Source organism: Felis catus, chromosome C1, assembly GCF_018350175.1.
Source record: "Felis catus isolate Fca126 chromosome C1, F.catus_Fca126_mat1.0, whole genome shotgun sequence".
Classification (NCBI taxonomy): Eukaryota; Metazoa; Chordata; class Mammalia; order Carnivora; family Felidae; genus Felis; species Felis catus.
This window is the reverse complement of record NC_058375.1, coordinates 187189878-187209841: the sequence shown is the minus strand read 5'-3', so window position 1 is coordinate 187209841 and position 19964 is coordinate 187189878. Positions and strand designations below refer to the sequence as shown.

Genomic DNA, 19964 nt, shown 5'->3' with positions numbered 1-19964 from the left:
CTTTTTGTTATTTCGAAAGTCTTAATTCTTAAATATGAACTACAACATAACTGTTTTAACCATGTTTGGGTAACTTTTTTTTTTTTTTAATTTCTCAGAAGCCTTGAAAAATGGCAGTAGGCCCAGTGCTCTCAACTGTCCTGGGAGACACAGTTGGCAAATTGCTTTACCTGCAATTCTTTGTAGCACTTAACTTTTTCTTCTTCTAATTTCAGTATTTATGTGCCTCTATTTTTCTCTTCTTAAATAAAAAGCATCACATCTCATTCCATTTCTCTTAGTATGGAGCACTGTGGTTTGCATCCATTAACCACTCATTGAATTCATTAAATGAGAAAATGTGAAGTGCTTTGACTGACATCAATGAAGTAACAAACTTTGGTTAGTGTAATCAGAGTAATCTGAGTAGGTTGACAAGGGAAAAAGGAGTCAAGGAGAATCATTCTGGATCAACCATACCTTTTACTTTTCAGAGTGAGAAATACAATTCCAACAAAATTAGTACCCAGGAGCTGCACTCTGACCCTTGGAGCAGTTCAGAGGTGAATGCAGTACTGTGGAAAGTCTCCGTTTGCTCAATGAGATCTACAAAGAACAAAAAAAGACATAAGCTTAAATCCATCGCCAGCTTTTTTTTTTCAATATATGAAATTTATTGTCAAAATGGTTTCCATACAACACCCAGTGCTCATCCCAAAAGGTGCCCTCTTCAATACCCATCACCCACCCTCTCCTCCCTCCCACCACCCATCAACCCTCAGTTTGTTCTCAGTTTTTAACAGTCTCTTATGCTTTGGCTCTCTCCCACTCAAACCTCTTTTTTTTTTTTTCCTTCCCCTCCCCCATGGGTTTCTGTTAAGTTTCTCAGGATCCACATAAGAGGGAAATCATATGGTATCTGTCTTTCTCTGCATGGCTTATTTCACTTAGCATCACACTCTCCAGTTCCATCCACGTTGCTACAAAGGGCCATATTTCGTTCTTTCTCATTGCCACATAGTACTCCATTGTGTATATAAACCACAATTTCTTTATCCATTCATCAGTTGATGGACATTTAGGCTCTTTCCATCATTTGGCTATTGTTGAGAGTGCTGCTATAAACATTGGGGTACAAGTACCCCTATGCATCAGTACTCCTGTATCCCTTGGGTAAATTCCTAGCAGTGCTATTGCTGGGTCATAGGGTAGGTCTATTTTTAATTTTCTGAGGAACCTCCACACTGTTTTCCAGAGTGGCTGCACCAATTTGCATTCCCACCAACAGTGCAAGAGGGTTCCCATTTCTCCACATCCTCTCCAGCATCTATAGTCTCCTGATTTGTTCATTTTGGCCACTCTGACTGGTAAGGTGATATCTGAGTGTGGTTTTGATTTGTATTTCCCTGATAAGGAGCGACGTTGAGCATCTTTTCATGTGCCTGCTGGCCATCTGGATGTCTTCTTTACAGAAGTGTCTATTCATGTTTTCTGCCCATTTCTTCACTGGGTTATTTGTTTTTCAGGTGTGGAGTTTGGTGAGCTCTTTATAGATTTTGGATACTAGCCCTTTGTCCGATATGTCATTTGCAAATATCTTTTCCCATTCCGTTGGTTGCCTTTTAGTTTTGTTGGTTGTTTCCTTTGCTGTGCAGAAGCTTTTTATCTTCATAAGGTCCCAGTAATTCACTTTTGCTTTTAATTCCCTTGCCTTTGGGGATCTGTCGAGTAAGAGATTGCTACGGCTGAGGTCAGAGAGGTCTTTTCCTGCTTTCTCCTGTAGGGTTTTGATGGTTTCCTGTCTCACTTTCAGGTCCTTTATCCATTTTGAGTTTATTTTTGTGAATGGTGTGAGAAAGTGGTCTAGTTTCAACCTTCTGCATGTTGCTGTCCAGTTCTCCCAGCACCATTTTTTAAAGAGGCTATCTTTTTTCCATTGGATGTTCTTTCCTGCTTTGTCAAAGATGAGTTGGCCATACGTTTGTGGGTCTAGTTCTGGGGTTTCTATTCTATTCCATTGGTCTATGTGTCTGTTTTTGTGCCAATACCATGCTGTCTTGATGGTTACAGCTTTGTAGTAGAGGCTAAAGTCTGGGATTGTGATGCCTCCTGCTTTGGTCTTCTTCTTCAAAATTACTTTGGCTATTCGGGGCCTTTTGTGGTTCCATATGAATTTTAGGATTGCTTGTTCTGGTTTCGAGAAGAATGCTGGTGCAATTTTGATTGGGATTGCATTGAATGTATAGATAGCTTTGGGTAGTATTGACATTTTGACAATATTTATTCTTCCAACCCATGAGCACGGAATGTTTTTACATTTCTTTATATCTTCTTCAATTTCCTTCATAAGCTTTCTATAGTTTTCAGCATACAGATCTTTTACATCTTTGGTTAGATTTATTCCTAGGTATTTTATGCTTCTTGGTGCAATTGTGAATGGGATCAGTTTCTTTATTTGTCTTTCTATTGCTTCATTGTTAGTGTATAAGAATGCAACTGACTTCTGTACATTGATTTTGTATCCTGCAACTTTGCTGAATTCATGTGTCAGTTCTAGCAGACTTTTGGTGGAGTCTATCGGATTTTCCATGTACAATATCATGTCATCTGCAAAAAGTGAAAGCTTGACTTCATATTTGCCAATTCTGATGCCTTTGATTTCCTTTTGTTGTCTGATTGCTGATGCTAGAACTTCCAACACTGTGTTAAACAACAGCGGTGAGAGTGGGCATCCCTGTCGTGTTCCTGATCTCAGGGGGAAAGCTCTCAGTTTTTCCCTATTGAGGATGATGTTAGCTGTGGGTTTTCATAAATGGCTTTTATGATCTTTAAGTATGTTCCTTCTATCCCGACTTTCTCAAGCGTTTTTATTAAGAAAGGGTGCTGAATTTTGTCAAAGGCCTTTTCTGCATCGATTGACAGGATCATATGGTTCTTATCTTTTCTTTTATTAATGTGATGTATCACGTTGATTGATTTGCAAATGTTGAACCAGCCCTGCATCCCAGGAATGAATCCCACTTGATCATGGTGAATAATTCTTTTTATATGCTGTTGAATTCGATTTGCTAGTATCTTGTTGAGAATTTTTGCATCCATATTCATCAGGGATATTGGCCTGTAGTTCTCTTTTTTTACTGGGTCTCTGTCTGGCTTGGGAATCAAAGTAATACTGCCTTCATAGAATGAGTCTGGAAGTTTTCCTTCCCTTTCTATTTCTTGGAATAGCTTGAGAAGAATAGGTATTATCTCTGCTTTAAACGTGTGGTAGGACTCCCTGGGAAGCCATCTGGTCCTGGACTCTTATTTGTTGGGAGATTTTTGATAACTGATTCAATTTCTTCACTGGTTATGGGTCTGTTTAAGCTTTCTATTTCCTCCTGATTGAGTTTTGGAAGTGTGTGGGTGTTTAGGAATTTGTCCATTTCTTCCAGGTTGTCCAATTTGTTGGCATATAATTTTTCATAGTATTCCCTGATAATTGTTTGTATCTCTGAGGGATTGGTTGTGATAATTCCATTTCATTCATGATTTTATCTATTTGGGTCATCTCCCTTTTCTTTTTGAGAAGCCTGGCTAGAGGTTTGTCAATTTTATTTTTTCAAAAAACCAACTGTTGGTTTCGTTGATCTCCTCTACAGTTTTTTTAGATTCTATATTGTTTATTTCTGTTCTGATCTTTATTATTTCTCTTCTTCTGCTGGGTTTAGGCTGCCTTTGCTGTTCTGCTTCTATTTCCTTTAGGTGTGCTGTTAGATTTTGTATTTGGGATTTTTCTTGTTTCTTGAGATAGGCCTGGATTGCAATGTATTTTCCTCTCAGGACTGCCTTCACTGCATCCCAAAGCGTTTGGATTGTTGTATTTTCATTTTCGTTTGTTTCCATATATTTTTTAATTTCTTCTCTAATTGCCTGGTTGACCCACTCATTCCTTAATAGGGTGTTCTTTAACCTCCATGCTTTTGGAGGTTTTCCAGACTTTTTCCTGTGGTTGATTTCAAGCTTCATAGCATTGTGGTCTGAAAGTATGCATGGTATAATTTCGATTCTTGTATACTTATGAAGGGCTGTTTTGTGACCCAGTATATGATCTATCTTGGAGAATGTTCCATGTGCACTCGAGAAGAAAGTATATGCTGTTGCTTTGGGATGCAGAGTTCTAAATATATCTGTCAAGTCCATCTGATCCAATGTATTATTCAGGGCCCTTGTTTCTTTATTGACCATGTGTCTAGATGATCTATCCATTTCTGTAAGTGGGGTGTTAAAGTCCCCTGCAATTACCACATTCTTATCAATAAGGTTGCTTATGTTTATGAGTAATTGTTTTATATATTTGGGGGCTCCCATATTTGGCGCATAGACATTTATAACTGTTAGCTCTTCCTGATGGATAGACCCTGTAATTATTATATAATGCCCTTCTTCATCTCTTGTTACAGCCTTTAATTTAAAGTCTAGTTTGTCTGATATAAGTATGGCTACTCCAGCTTTCTTTTGGCTTCCAGTAGCATGATAAATAGTTCTCCATCCCCTCACTCTCAATCTAAAGGTGTCCTCAGGTCTAAAATGAGTCTCTTGTACACAGCAAATAGATGGGTCTTGTTTTTTTATCCATTCTGATACCCTATGTCTTTTGGTTGGCGCATTCAGTCCATTTACATTCAGTGTTATTATAGAAAGATACGGGTTTAGAGTCATTGTGATGTCTGTGTGTTTTATGCTTGTAGCTATGTCTCTGGTACTTTGTCTCACAGGATTCCCCTTAGGATCTCTTGTAGGGCTGGTTTAGTGGTGACGAATTCCTTCAGTTTTTGTTTGTTTGGGAAGACCTTTATCTCTCCTTCTATTCTAAATGACAGACTTGCTGGATAAAGGATTCTCGGCTGCATATTTTTTCTGGTCATCACATTGAAGATCTCCTGCCATGCCTTTCTGGCCTGCCAAGTTTCAAAAGAGAGATCAGTCACAAGTCTTATAGGTCTCCCTTTATAAGTTAGGGCACATTTATCCCTTGCTGCTTTCAGAATTTTCTCTTTATCCTTGTATTTTGCCAGTTTCACTATGATATGTCATGCAGAAGATCGATTCAAGTTATGTCTGAAGGGGGTTCTCTGTGCCTCTTGGATTTCAATGCCTTTTTCCTTCCCCAGTTCAGGGAAGTTCTCAGCTATGATTTCTTCAAGTACACCTTCAGCACCTTTCCCTCTTCTTCCTCCTCTGGGATACCAATTATGCGTATATTATTTCTTTTTAGTGTATCACTTAGTTCTCTAATTTTTCCCTCATACTCCTGGATTTTTTTTATCTCTATTTTTCTCAGCTTCCTCTTTTTCCATAATTTTATCTTCTTGTTCACCTATTCTCTCCTCTGCCTCTTCAATCCGAGCCGTGGATGTTTCCATTTTATTTTGCATCTCGTTTAAAGCGTTTTTCAGCTCCTCCTGACTGTTCCTTAGACCCTTGATCTCTGTAGCAAGAGATTCTCTGCTGTCCTCTATACTATTTTCAAGCCCAGCGATTAATTTTAAGACTATTATTCTAAATTCACTTTCTGTTATATTATTTAAATCCTTTTTGATCAGTTCATTAGCTGTTGTTATTTTCTGGAGATTCTTTTGAGGGGAATTCTTCTGTTTGGTCATTTTGGATAGTCCCTGGAGTGGTGCGGACCTGCAGCGCACTTCCCCTGTGCTGTGGTGTATAACTGGAGTTGGTGGGCGGGGCCGCAGTCAGACCTGATGTCTGCCCCCAGCCCACCGCTGGGGCCACAGTCAGACTGGTGTGTGCCTTCTCTTCCCCTCTCCTAGGGGTGGGATTCACTGTGGGGTGGCGTGGCCCGTCTGGGCTACTTGCACACTGCCAGGCTTGTGGTGCTGGGGATCTGGCGTATTAGCTGGGGTGGGTAGGCAAGGTGCACGGGGGCAGGAGGGCAGGCTTAGATCGCTTCTCCTTAGGTGATCCACTTCAGGAGGAGCTCTGTGGCAGCAGGAGGGAGTCAGACCCAATGCTGGAGGAGTGGCTCCACAGAAGCACAGCGTTGGGTGTTTGGGCGGAGCAAGCAAGTTCCCTGGCAGGAATTGGTTCCCTTTGGGATTTTGGCTGGGGGATGGGCGAGGGAGATGGCGCTGGCAAGCGCCTTTATTCCCTGCCAAACTGAGCTCTGTCGTCCGGGGGCTCAGCAGCTCTCCCTCCCGTTGTCCTCCAGCCTTCCCAATTTCTGAGCAGAGCTGTTAACTTATGACCTCCCAGATGCTAAGTCCCACTTGCTGTCGAAACACACTCCATCCTGCCCCTCCGCTTTTGCAAGCCAGACTTGGGGGCTCTGATTGGCCGGCGGCCGCCTCTCCACCCTGGCTCCCTCCCGCCAGTCCATGGAGCGCACCGCCTCACCGCCCTTCCTATCCTCTTCCGTGGGCCTCTCGTCTGCGCTTGGCTCTGGAGACTCCGTTCTGCTAATCCTCTGGCGGTTTTCTGGGTTATTTAGGCAGGTGTAGGTGGAATCTAAGTGATCAGAAGGACGCGCGGTGAGCCCAGCATCCTCCTATGCCTCCATCTTCCTCTCTGTCTCCATGGCCAGGTTTTTAAAGAGATCCAGGTTACTCAGTGATTTCCCCACCACCACCACCCCAAGGCTTTCCTAAATTCAGAGAAAGTAAACAAAATTAGCATTGTAAAGAGTTCCTGGTTTATGAATGGGAGCATATGGTTGCTATGAACTGAGTTGTATTTTAAGTGGTGTTAAATCTTTTCAATTACATATGAGTCCCATTGTATTATCAAAGTATACGGTGCACTCATGTCTGTTTTTTAACACACAGAGTCATGTTTTCGCCAGTTAAAATAATAGTATCTACAGTAGCCAAATCCTTGGGCTAGTTTTCTCAAGGGAGTCTTCAGTGCCTCTCTGGAGGCCTCATTTGGGGGGTGGGAGATGTGGGATCAAAACCAGACTTTATTAGCCAAGGTAGAACTGCCTCCACCAAGAAAAATCCTCTCAACCCCACACCCCCATACCCAGCTGACTTTGGAACAGTCTCACCCTGGTAACCACTCCACAACCCTTAAAGATATTGTGGTTATTTTGATCATAGGGAAAATGGAACTCCTAGATCAGTTTTGGTTGTTTCTTTTCACAGCAGTTGGCCTGATTGTATGTATATGGGTGTGAGTGTTTGCTGAAGCAGAGGAAAATGCCCTAGCTTCATATACCTAAGCCTAACTAGTCTTGTTGTCAGCACATCAGAAACTGGTTACTCTTATTCCAATCTTTCAACTTTCCAGGTGAGGTCCTTACAAATACACTTGATATTTGGATACCTGATATGTTCACATTTCTACACCTGAAAACAACAACTAATTATGACCAGGATTAACCATTTACTTATCCTGAATTTATGATACTGACCATTTCAGGTCCCATATCACTAATTTCTGGTGCAAATAAGAAAGGCTTTTGTGCAGACAATGTAAATGTCACTAGTGTGCTCATTTGAGATTATGCACCATAGGAGAGCCCTTTGGATTCTCAGGCCAAGTCTCTTGACCCTTATTTTAGGAATGGTTCTAATAGGCATGATAGTCAACTCCCCACTTTTTTACTTCCTGCCTTTTTATCACAGGGACCTGTGATGATCTCGGGACCATTGAACATTCCTTAGTTCCTGAGTAGAATATTTCAGAGCTGAAAGGGGCCTCAGAGATCATCCCAGTAATGCCACTTTTTACAGATGAGCAATTGGGATCAGGGAGCAGCTTCTAAGCTTTGAACTTCTCTTTGCTCCCTGGTTGCTTTCTGAGCACGTCTTTCTCTTGCAGAGGGAAACTCCATTTAGGAAAACAAGAGGAGAGCAATAAACCACCTTATGTGAGTAAAAACATGAAGGGGGCAGCGGGACTAACATTTACTGAGTGCCTACTTTGTGCAAGCACAGGCCTTTTACATGTACGTACCTCATTGGCTCTTTGCAATGATCCTATGAGGAGGGGCTATCGTTATTGCACATAGCATAACTGGTAAGTGGCAGAAAAAGGACTTGAACTCAGCTGAGCCAGACCTCAGAGAGGGCATGTAATTGCCACTCTCTACTGCCTTGTGCATGGCAAGAAGACTGTGCCAAGGAAACCAGACACTGACCACCAGTCCAGGCTAGGGTACAGCTCATGCCCACGTGCCAGAAACCCCCCACTGTCACACTGGGGAACACACAAATGCTAGGGCAGGGACAACAGAGGAAGGGAGCAGGGCCAGGACCACACTGGAGAAAGAGATGGGAACTAAACCCAGGAAGATCTCAATAGCTGCCTAGGAGTTTGGGCCTAATCCTTCCAGTGGCTGGGAACCTTCATGGGTCTGACACAGGCACAGTACCAGGTAAGATTTACATTCTAGAAAAAACATTGTCTGATGGGATAATACTGGTGCTTTTTACTATGGGATTTTTATCTATTTTCTTTTTTCCCCTTAAACAAGGATCATGCATTTCCTTAACAGTCAGGAAAAAAACCAAAAATGTTATTGCCCTCCAGACAGAGAGGATGATGAACTTTAGGGGAGCCAGAATGAAGGCAGGGAGGCCAGCTGGGCAGGTATGGCCGAAGCCAAAGAGAAAGAGGAGGGTGGCTTTAGGCTGTTCCAGGGGCAGGAGTGTGGAGAGGAGATGAAGCTGGGGTACAATCAGGCAATAACAATGACAGGACTTGTGTTGCCTTCGGGGTGCCCTACACAACCTAGAAGGCACAATCTAATCCTGGTCTATGCAGGCTGGTAGCCCTGCCAGATTTCTGACTTGGGTCTAGTGGGGAATAGTGACTAAAATAGATGTGTTTGTTTTCATAACCGTGCTAGACACTTTTCTCCTGTTATTTTGGCTTTCCTCATAAAAGCCCTTTGAGGAAGAGTTATCCTAATTTTCTAATGAGGAAACTGAGGCACACAGATATTGAATAACTATAGTTGGTGGCAGAGCCAGCATTTGAACTCAGGCCTGTCTGATTCCCAAAACTTAGCAATTTCCATGGTGTCTGACTGCCTTCTGGCCTCTGGCCGTGTGGAGAATGCAGACGAGGTGCAGGGCTTGGGGCTGAGTGCCGAGTGAAGTGTCATCATTTAGGGTTGCACATGTTGAGCTTGAGAGGCCTTTGGGAACATCCAGGAACCATTTGAGACTTGAGACCAGATCTCAGGAGAGAAATCTGGGCTGGAGTATGAGGGTGAGTGGTAACTGGGGAATGCACAGGAGGGACTTGGCCTCTGGGATCCCACCTCATGTCTCTGTGTCTAAGATGTGAGTAGCACTCTAGTGGAAGATTTGGAGGAATCTCTGCACTCCAGGTCTGCAATATTATCTTACCTTCCACCTTGATGCCCAGGAAGTGATAAACGTGTCACCTGGTTATCGCCTCATTCGAAATAGGGAGCAGATTTCCGTCACCTTGGGAGATGAAATGTTTGATAAGAAAAAGCGGTCGCAATCAGAGATCATGGACAGAGTCCAGATTTCCAGGTAATGCCCTTGGACCTATATCCAGCTTCTCAGAGCTATCACTATTGGGCTTGGCCTGGCCTCAAGGAGAAGCTCCTAACTTCCATGCCCAATGCACAGGGTCTCTGTTCTGAAGGTGCTATAAAGTCACTTCACTCCTCATCCCTGTGCTGCTCCTCTCCACACCCATCTCTCTGCCCTGATCCCATTTGAAACAGGACAAAGGTCAGGTCAGGCAGCTGACCTGAAAAGTGATTGGGTATAGTATAATTTGTACTAAAGGAAAGCAATTATTCTTAGAGGTGATGAACAGATGAAATATTCATAAAATAGTCTGAATTTGGAGGGTGTAAAGTAAGAGTAAAGTCAGGGTTTTGGGGGAGCTGAGTATGCATCTCTTTCTCATTTTGCCCAAAGATGTCACTCAGTTCATGCCTCTGGGAGGCATAGCATGGAAGATTCTGGCTGAGTCTACCCCAGTTGAGCACAGTGCATCCTCTCTGTCATTCAGGCCCTACCCACTCTATCCTCAAATGCTATATAAAGTCAGCTCCCACATCTTATCCATTCTACTTCCTAGATCTCTCACTCATGTCTCTCTCACCCTGTCTCCTCCTACATCCTCTCTCTTGTTCCCTCACCTTGTTGAATGGAGGACCATCTCTGCTGCACTGCACATGTCACTACCTGCCACCCTGTCTACTCCAGCTCAACCAAATAGAGCTAAATAACTTACCGACATCATGGAGGCTCCAAACCCAGAAACACAGAAAATTGTTATCTATTCTGCAAGCCATGCTCTGAAATCCCCTCTTTGTCCTGTGTCTGGGCCATTCCTTGTCTATGATTCACTGTCAGCATCAATCCATCTCCCACCTTCCCATTTCCTAATCCTCTGAATTTTTCCTCCTCCATTTCAACTGTCATTACTGAATCAAGGTCAAACCCTGATAGATCTCTGACATATTCCTCTTCCCCTTCTATTCAACGGGTAACCAATCCACTCCTCCACCTACTCACACCCCCCACTGCAGGCTAGCTTACCCAAAAGGTCTGATCTGAGGCTCAACCACCCTGCTGCCTAATTCCTTCTCCCAGACCACTCTTCTACCCCTCCCATGACCCCCATGATGATGGAGCAGATGCAGAACATGGCCTGACTGTCACCAAGCCAGAGATAGTCACGTACAGGGAGGTGCCTGACTGGCACAGAATGGAAGCTCTGTGGATGATAGAAGGATTCCTTGTCCCATAGGACTGATATCATTACTGACCTGCAAGAGCAGATCTCAGAATTGACAGTGATCATTGAGCAAATGAACAGAGACCATCAGTCTGCCCAGAAATTGGTGAGTGATCCTTGAGTTAGCTGACATCTCTATGGGTAGGGGAAAGACCGGTTTTTTCAGATCACCTGCTATGTTCCAGGCAAGATGCCAAGTGCTTTACTTGCGGGAGCCATGTTGTCTAGGTGACAGCTCTGAAGATAGGACTGTGGCTACACAGTAGGATTTCTCTGACTCCATCCTTATCCATGACTGCAAGAACTTAAATCTTTTCTCAAAGCCTAAGTCAATTTCCAGGAGTTCTTTATGTGCCTGCAGTGTGTACATTGCTACTGAACTCACCACACCAAGGGGTGCCAGCCATCTCACGTCAGGCTTGCTGCGGAGAGTTAAACTTCAGAGGGTGCCGAGTCTCTTCCTAATGGCAATAGTGTGGTTAATGCACTCAGTGTGGTTCAAAAGCTACCCAGAACCCTTCAGTACCCACTTCCTGTTGCTGTTAAAATTGCCAAAGCCCACTTCAGAATTTGCTGAGATCAGTCTGCACTCTGTGTTTCCTGGGGATTTTGGTGACAACTCCTTTAGATTTTACCATCTGCTTTATCATAGTCTCTTCTTCCCCACCTCAAGCAGGGGTGCCTGCTGGCCTGGGCTGGAGTGATAAACCAGAGCAATGCTCAGAAACAGCCTCCCCCACATCCCACTTACCTGTTGTTATTGAAACCCACTTGTGAAGGTCGACTTCCCACCAGTCCTACCCCTCACCCTCTGACATGACCCAGATGTGTCTGAATCCTACAGTGACCTGGCTTGTGACTCACACTGAGACCTCCCCTACTGTTGGTTCATTACTATATTTATCTGAAAACCCTGCCAGGTTTGTGGTCTGCTTCTACAGATAGGAAATTAAGGCTCAGGAAGTTAAATAAGTTCTATGAGATCAGTCATCAATGGTGGATTATTGTTGCAAAATGCACATTTTCACTCACTGAATCATTGGCCCTGCTAAAGACCTATTTAGAGATTATTTCCGTGCAGGGACCTCATATTGTGATACTTAAAATTCTCCCACCTGTGAACATCCCAAATTGTTGTGTGACCCTGTGGAAGGCTGTAGTGCTGGCTGCCAGTGTGTAGACAGAGAGGGACAGGGAGAGCCCTGAACCCTTTTGTCTCAGTTTGCAGTGGGTGCTGACTGTTCTGGAAGTGTCCTTTCCTCCTGAGACACTAACCAGAGAATCTGATGGTTAAAATGGAAGGTCACCTGGAAATGAGCAAATTTTGCCTGCGGTAACATACCTTTCTGACAAAGAGGCTTTATTAACACCAGATTTTAAGTTCATTGAAAGTGTGGAGTTTGAGTCTTGGGCCTCTTTGGCTCTTCCAGGGCAAGCTCTTTGCTCAATAGATGATAACTTAATTGAATTATGTATCAAAGAAATCCAAAGACCAAGATCTTAGAGATTGCTGTCCAGCGAAAAGACCAGACCTGCCTATAAAACCAGTTAGTGAAAGACATGGTTTCTGTGCACCAACATTATGAACTGATTACATACCAAACAGCAATAGACCAAGGCAAGGATTGCTCCATTCCCTGAGTAGTGATGTGCTCTCTGGGATTGGAGAACACAAAGAAGAGAGTGTGGGGAGTAGAGCACACCCTATGAACGTGAAGGCTTCTCAGAAATTGCAGACTGCAGTGGGAGTGGGATCCTTGATCCTATGTCGTTAATGCCATGTTGCTCCCAGCTCTCCGATGAAATGGCTGTCCGCTGTGCTGAGATGCAGCAGAACTTCGAAAACAAAAACAGGTAAGCGTTCTAGCACAAGCTCCTGTGTGCTGAAGGCCCTAAGACTCTTGCTTCCTTGCAAGATTTCGTTTCACTGGGATTTCAGATAGTGCCAAATGGAGTTGGGTAGGTGGGGATGGGGGAAATGGGCAAGATGGTTTGATGTGAAGCCACCAAAATGTAGCACAGAGAAGGTCGTTCCTAGTTTTGCACTTTCTGATCCAATTACTTTGTTTCAAGTATAATCTCCCTTTCTGTTGATTGCTGAGGAGAGCCAGTTTTCATTCTCTATGAGATTTCTGTGACAGACAACTATTGTTCTCAGCCCAGCCTCCTCCTATTTCCCCTGCCTCTTCACTTCCTCCCCCCTCTTTCTCTTCCTCATTTTTGTCCTGTCATTTCTACTCTCCTGGCTACTCCCGGGACCTGGGCAGAATGGGAAGAAGGTATGGGAGGAGCAGGAGCCAGAGCCACAAAGACAAGCCAAGGGGAAGTAAAAGGAAGTGTGTTGCCTATGTGGGTGAGGAAACCTTCAAAACCTCCTTCCAGGCTACCTGCTGGGCACCAGAGCAGCCTCAGAAGTCCCAGCAGAGAGAAGTATACCTCACTGAGTCATAGACTTGCTTCCAAAAAATTATAATAAATAAGTAACATATTTGTTATATAATAGCTTTCATTATTTTTAGAGCGGTTTTAGTAAAATAGTAAAATAGAGCATAAAGTACAAACAGCCTGACTCCACACCTGCACACCCCAAGTAATCATTAACTCCTGCACTGCTGTGATGCATTTGTTACAATCAATGAACCTACATTGATAAATTACCATCACCCGAAGTGCATAGTTTACATTAGGGTTCACTCTTGGTGTTGTACATCCTATGGGTTTTGACAAATGTATAATGACATGTGTCCACCATTATTGTATCATACAGAGTAGTTTCACCGCCCTGAAAAATCCTCTGTGCCCTGCTCATTCATCCCTCCCTCCCCACTAACCTCTGGCAAACACTGATCTTTTTACTGTCTCCACAGCTGTGCATTTTCCAGAATATCATATAGTAGGAATCATATAGTGTGTAGGCTTTATGTATTGACTTTGGTCACTTACTATTATGCATTTAATGTTCCTCCATGTCTTCTCTTGGCTTGACAGCTCATATAGCCTTTCTTTTTGACATTCATCTTGAACACTGCCAGCTTCTGCCCCCTGGAATGGAGGCTGAAGAGACCCTGGGCTCTAAAATTATCCTGGATGCTAATGCAGCCTACAGTTTCCCAAGACAGCCATAAACAAATACTGTGCTATTAGCACAGGAGTCTATGGTCTCCACCAGCTCCATTCAAAATAATAGTTGGTAAAAATGGGTCTTCTCACCTTCTTTGGGTGGATGCCAGGACAATGAGTCAGGAAGTGAAGGCCCTGCAGGCTGCCCACAACTGCCTGTGTGATGGGGAAAGGTGGGATCAACTGAGTGTAACAGCTCAGCTCTGGACTTTTTTTCACTGATTGTGGCCTTCTCCCGGGGTCGCACAGAGAGCTCAAAGAGGCTCACGCAGCAGAGCTCAGTCATTTGGAGAACAACTACAAAGCCACACTGAAGGCAGAGAAGCTGGCTGCCCAAGAAAAACTAGGTATGGTCTGGACTGGGGAGAATGACCCTGGGGAAGGGTGAGAGGCTGACCATGGGGGTCTAGGACCAAAGAACTCCCGTGGTCATGGATGGGCTGGGACTATGCTCTCCAGATGTCCTCCTAAAGCTCAGAGACAGGGAGTGACTGAGAATGAAACTGAAAAGAGGGAAACCATGTCATCAGTGTCCCTCCTATGCCCAGGTGATAGACTGGCCTTCAACCAAGTGTTAGGATCTGAGCAAGTCCTTAATCTCCTTGAGTCTCATTTATTCTATCTAAGAATTGAGGGCTATAATACCTGCCTTTATCAGAGAGATAAGAATGTGAAAGCACCTTTTTAAAATATATTTTTAACTCTACAAATATAATATTATTGTAATCCAGCAAGTTACATCATCTGTAAAATGGTGGTGTTTCATTATATTATAATAGCACACTATGATTTATATGGCCTTATAATGCATAAGAGTTGTGTTGGCCATTTATCCCATTATTTATGCTGTCCTCAGGAAGGGCAAAATGTGTATCCTTCAGAATTCTGAGATTATAGACTAATCTCCGTAGGGAGAAGGAGAAATTCTATAATCTTCTCCCTTTATTTTGCCTTACTTTTTAAAAAGAGGGTATTTATAGCTTGCTGATTTTCCAATTTTCTAAAGAAAACATGTATCATTTTCAAAATCAGTGTACACTGGAAACATTGCTTTAAAAAGAGAGAAGCAGGGGCACCTAGGTGGTTAAGCGTCCAACTTTGGCTCAGGTCATGATCTCACAGTTCGTGGGTTTGAGCCCCACATTGGGCTCTGTACTGACAGCACGGAGCCTGATTTGGATCCTTTCTCTCCCTCTCTCTCTGCCCCCTCACCCTGCTTGCACTCTGTCTCTCTCTCTTTCAAAAGTAAACATTAAAAAATAAATAAAACTGCTTTAAAAAGAGGGAAGCAGGTGCATACTACAAGGTTTTGCTCCTCTTTTCCCCACAGATGTAGGTTTACCCCCAGGGATTAGTTCTCACATTTGGTATGCATCAGAATCACTTGAGAAGCATATTATCCACAGACACTAGGCCTCTCCTCTGAGACCTGAATTCAGTGGGTTTGGCTGGGTGGAGGTGGGGAGTAGGAAAAGAAGACAGGCATCTGGATTTCTAATAAGCCTCCAGGGTTATTCTTGAGGTGCAACATGGTTTTAGCACCTAGAGGATGAGTTGGAGATGGAGGAAGAGTACAGGAGAGCTCGCACTTGAGTGTGAAAACATTCATTTCGGAGGAATAATGATGACCCTGTTGTTTTCCTTTTGTCCAGATGAAATGGGAAAGGAGTATAAGTATTTGAAGAATATGTTTCATATGTATCAGGTGAGATTCAGAGCTCCTTGGATTATGAAAGTAAGAGGCAAGGCTCATTCCTGGCTGATGACATCAGGCTGAATCTACAGCTCTTGCCCAGAAAATAATTTCCTCAGATTCCCAGCATCCTTGGTTCTAGGTGGCACTAAGTACACCCAGGGAGAAGAGTGACCTTCAGACCGTGGTGGCTTCCATGTGTGAATCAGTCACCCAGTCCCTAAAGAAGCCCACTGACCAATATGTTTGTAATTACAAAAGTAATACCTGCTCATGGTTTCTAAAAAATTGAAATACAGGGGCGCCTGGGTGGCACAGTCGGTTAAGCGTCCAACTTCAGCCAGGTCACGATCTCGCGGTCCGTGAGTTCGAGCCCCGCGTCGGGCTCTGGACTGATGGCTCAGAGCCTGGAGCCTGTTTCCGATTCTGTGTCTCCCTCTCTCTCTGCCCCTCCCCCGTTCATGCTCTGTCTCTCTCTGTCCCAAAAATAAATAAACATTGAAAAAAAAATCTTAAAAAAAAAATCGAAATACAAAAACCAACTACAACAGCAACAAAAGAGAATTACCACCCCAAGACAATCTGCTGTTAGCATTTGCACTTTGTAACATCTTTGACTTTAGTAGAGTGCAGGGCCAAAAGGGATAAACATTTTAAAGGCCTTTGATACATTTGGCCAAATTGCCGTCCAAAAAAGACTCTCTCACTGCACCCCCACCAGCTGGGCCTGGGATGCTCTAGCCATCTCAGAATGTAACTCATTCATTGAATCAGCTAATTTGAGGGAGGCCTGGGGAAACAGGCCATAATTTCTTCTTAGTGGGATGAGAGAGTAGGAGATGAGGAATGAACAGGCTGAGGCAGCAAACCCCCATCCTATTGGTGAGCAGCTAGTTGTGGTTTGCGCAGGACTTTCCAGGTTTTAGCATCAAAAGTTCAGAGTCCTGGGACACAACTCAGTCTCAAACAAAGACAGTTGACCACCCTCTTAAAGGAGGAAACCAAGTCAAGCACCAGCACCACCTCTGAAATTCTATTTGCCATCCACAGTTTCAGTTTCGAGCTTGTATCTAAAACTTGTTTTTCAAGATGTATCTTGATACAGTGAGGAAAAACATCTTAGAGCAAAGCCTAGGAGAAGCATCAGACTGATGTGTGGGTAAGCTGCCCCTTACGTTTGCTTCAGTCTGTACCTCTCCAGAGAGTTTGACCCTTATGGAAACTGAGCTGCCCACCAGTCTTGAAAATGATAAACGAGAACCTTTATCTAAATGGCCATAAACAATTACAAATGAGCTCTGATGTCTGGCCCCAGTGTGAGTTATGCTGCTAACCTGGGGGAAAAAAGGAGGTCAGGGTACTGAGACGTTACTAGCAGCATCCAGGTCCTAGGCCTTCCTTCTCCTGGAGTCCCACCCCCATGAAGTCTGAACCAACCAACAGGATTGGCATCAGGTTAGGCTTATTTAACCTCACCCACAAAGGAAGTTAGATTTGCTGAGTTAAAAATAGACACTGTCTGAAAAACATACCATTGTTTTCTAAGTGTTCAAATTAACTACTAGGCATTTCCCTTGTTTCTTCATGGGCTGTTGATAAGTGATTCATGATTCAGAGGGAGCTGACATGTGAATTTGCAGCAGGGGAGTCCTATCTGTCTTCAAAGGAAACCCAGTTCCAGTGGGGCAAACACATGCAGAACTTGCCTTTGACTTTAGGGTTCTACAAGCCCTTGGATGGGCTGGGCTAGAATTTACTCCCACCAACCACCCACAGAGAGACTTCCAGCAAGCATTCTGGTGAGGGAAGCTTTAAAGGGCCCAATGCTGTGCCTGGAGCCAGTGTGCAGTCTTCTCCAGGATTCTTTTCATAGTGCCTTTGTACCTCTGCAGGACAGCATTTATGATGAAATGGAAGATAAGTGGTTGAAGAAGAAGGCAGAATGGGAGAAGGATGAGAAGTTGGAGCGGGAAAAGATCCTGCTACAGCAAAGTGAGTACAAGAACTTCTCTTTTTGATGGCACGTGTACCAAAAAAAACCTGCCATTAAGTTTGGTCTTAGCTTGAGAACATCAGCTTTAGATTCACTAAAGGTGATGGCCACAGGGCTGGATTCCTGAATCAAGAGTACATGGAGTTTTCAACAAGTGACAACAAGGATGGAGTCTTTTATAAAACTCAGCTATTTGAGGGTATAAGCCCGTACCTTCCAAAGCTCTCCAATTCCAAGCTTAGCCATCATGGTCTGGAACAAGCTCTGGGACATCTGTAGGAGCATTGACTTGTTACCCGGATACAAGTGACCCCAAATTTCCAGAAAAATGTTCTGGAATTATAGTTTCAAATATTCACTTGTTGGGAGAGTGACAACACAATCATACTGAGAGCCTCTGTATTCCCATATCCCCCCAGAGGATCTCCATTTTTCAGGTACAATTGGCATATAACACTGCATATGTTTAAGGAGTACAACATGTTGATTTGATACATTTATATATTACTATATATTTTTAGTATTTCCAACACCTAGCACAGAGTTTGGATCATAGAAAGTGTTTTATGGAGGCCCTGGATGGTTCAGTCAGTTAAGTGTCCGACCCTTGATCTCAGCTCAGGTCCTGATCTCAGGGTTGTGAGTTCAAGCCCTATGTTGGACTCCACACTGGGAGTAGAACCCACTTTAAAAAAAGTGTGTTATGGATGAGCCTCCTACCCTCAGCAAGCATATTCCTAAGTGGAAAAAGAAGAAAGGAATTTATGGAGACTTTGCTCCCTGACCTAGAGGACTGGTTGAGGTAGGGGTGGAGCCTCTACAAACCTATACCACATCCTACCTCACCCCAGTTCATATCAAACTTGGTTGTTTTCAACAAATTACTCATTTAAATGCAGAAACTCCCTGGGTAAGTTAATCCTCAAGGCTATTCCCACTCTGGTGGGGACTCTTGACTGCAGGAAGGCAGCATGAAGACCCTGGAACTAAGGGTGAGGAAAGGAATGAGGAGCTGCACCTATCTGAGGCTTTACTCAGAAGCCTGGCGTAACATAACCCAGGTCTTCTTCCAGACTTCTGGCCACCCATACCACACTCATCCCATGTTGTCAAAATCTAAGTAAGATGTTACACCCAATTTTGAAAGAGCAGACTTCAGCTGTGCATAGTGTAGCTCAGCCCTCTAGGGGTAGCCTCCTATCATTCCCAGCTTATTCACAGGATGAGCCTAGGGGTTGCCTCCCTATAATTCCCAGCACCATGAAGCTGAAGAAGAAATCTGTGTCAGCCCCTCACCCCTCCTTTCTCCTCTTTGGTTTTGGGGCTCAGTTGGTTAAGTTCTCCTGCACCAGAAACATTTTAAGCCTTCCTCTACCCCAGGGTTAAGTACAGAATAAATTTTATTGCTGGAAAATTCACATTAGTCAAGAGCTATATTTTAAGGTAAGAATATCCAAGAAAACGTAGTTACTTCAGCAGAGGGAATGGACAAAATAATAAGCAACAGATCTAAAATTACACACACACAAAAATCAGAGACATTAGGAGTAAAACCATATGGCTGATATCACTGAAAACTGCCACCATGTTCACCTGATTCCCAAGCATTTCTAGGTGAGCATCAGAGGCTGAATGACAGGCTGAAAGGAACTTGAGTTTGACCCGGTCTGGAATTTTTATTACCTTCAGATATTCTCAGTTTCTCTCTGCATGTGCTTTCCCCACATTTACTCATATACGTAATTTCTTCTCACCCCCAGAACATAATATGACAAAAAGGTTTGAGTTAGAGTCAGAAGAAGAAAAGAAGAAAATAAATGACTCCTACAGTACCGTCTTTGAGAACTTCAATCGAGAGAAGGAGGTAACTTAGCCCAAAGCACATGAGTGGTTGAGCATGAAGCCTAGGTGGGACATCCGGTTCCTAGGTGTGCCTCTGTAATTAGGCACAATTTTGCCTTTATGGGCATATTCTTCCTTTCCCAGCTTCCTTGGAAATATATGCAAGTAGACTGGCAGTCTTGCTGTCCTTTATCTACATGGTCTTACCACAGGGTCACTGTGGAATGAAAACTGAAACTAGTGGGAAATAATAGAATGCTAAACACATACAAAACGTGAAATTCCCTATTTTGCCAAATTTTCCCAGTCTCTGAATGTCCTCCTCATTCTTGACTGTAGCTGAAGAGAAAGGGCAGTGTAGCAAACTAAACTAAGCAAGTTGGTCATGTGTAGCTCTTAGTAATTAAGAGTATCTATCTTGGGGTGCCTGGGTGGCGCAGTCGGTTAAGCGTCCGACTTCAGCCAGGTCACGATCTCGCGGTCCGTGAGTTCGAGCCCCGCGTCAGGCTCTGGGCTGATGGCTCAGAGCCTGGAGCCTGTTTCCGATTCTGTGTCTCCCTGTCTCTCTGCCCCTCCCCCGTTCATGCTCTGTCTCTCTCTGTCCCAAAA

At 43.7% G+C, this 19964-nt stretch overlaps 1 protein-coding gene across 5 annotated transcripts in view; it reads left to right on the top strand.

The window, feature by feature from the left end:
- Positions 1 to 19964, top strand: part of FLACC1 (flagellum associated containing coiled-coil domains 1) — a 44111-nt gene that overhangs the window by 13130 nt on the left and 11017 nt on the right. For 2 of the 5 annotated variants that reach the window (XM_045034273.1, XM_045034272.1), the window contains exons 4-12: positions 474 to 542; positions 7798 to 7846; positions 9352 to 9485; positions 10720 to 10813; positions 12500 to 12561; positions 14077 to 14174; positions 15480 to 15532; positions 17413 to 17512; positions 19274 to 19377. In XM_045034273.1, coding sequence (XP_044890208.1) covers positions 474 to 542; positions 7798 to 7846; positions 9352 to 9485; positions 10720 to 10813; positions 12500 to 12561; positions 14077 to 14174; positions 15480 to 15532; positions 17413 to 17512; positions 19274 to 19377 — 763 coding nt within the window. The remainder of the gene's footprint in view (positions 1 to 473; positions 543 to 7797; positions 7847 to 9351; positions 9486 to 10719; positions 10814 to 12499; positions 12562 to 14076; positions 14175 to 15479; positions 15533 to 17412; positions 17513 to 19273; positions 19378 to 19964) is intronic. The other 3 variants (XM_045034274.1, XM_045034275.1, XM_045034276.1) reach the window with 3 other exon arrangements.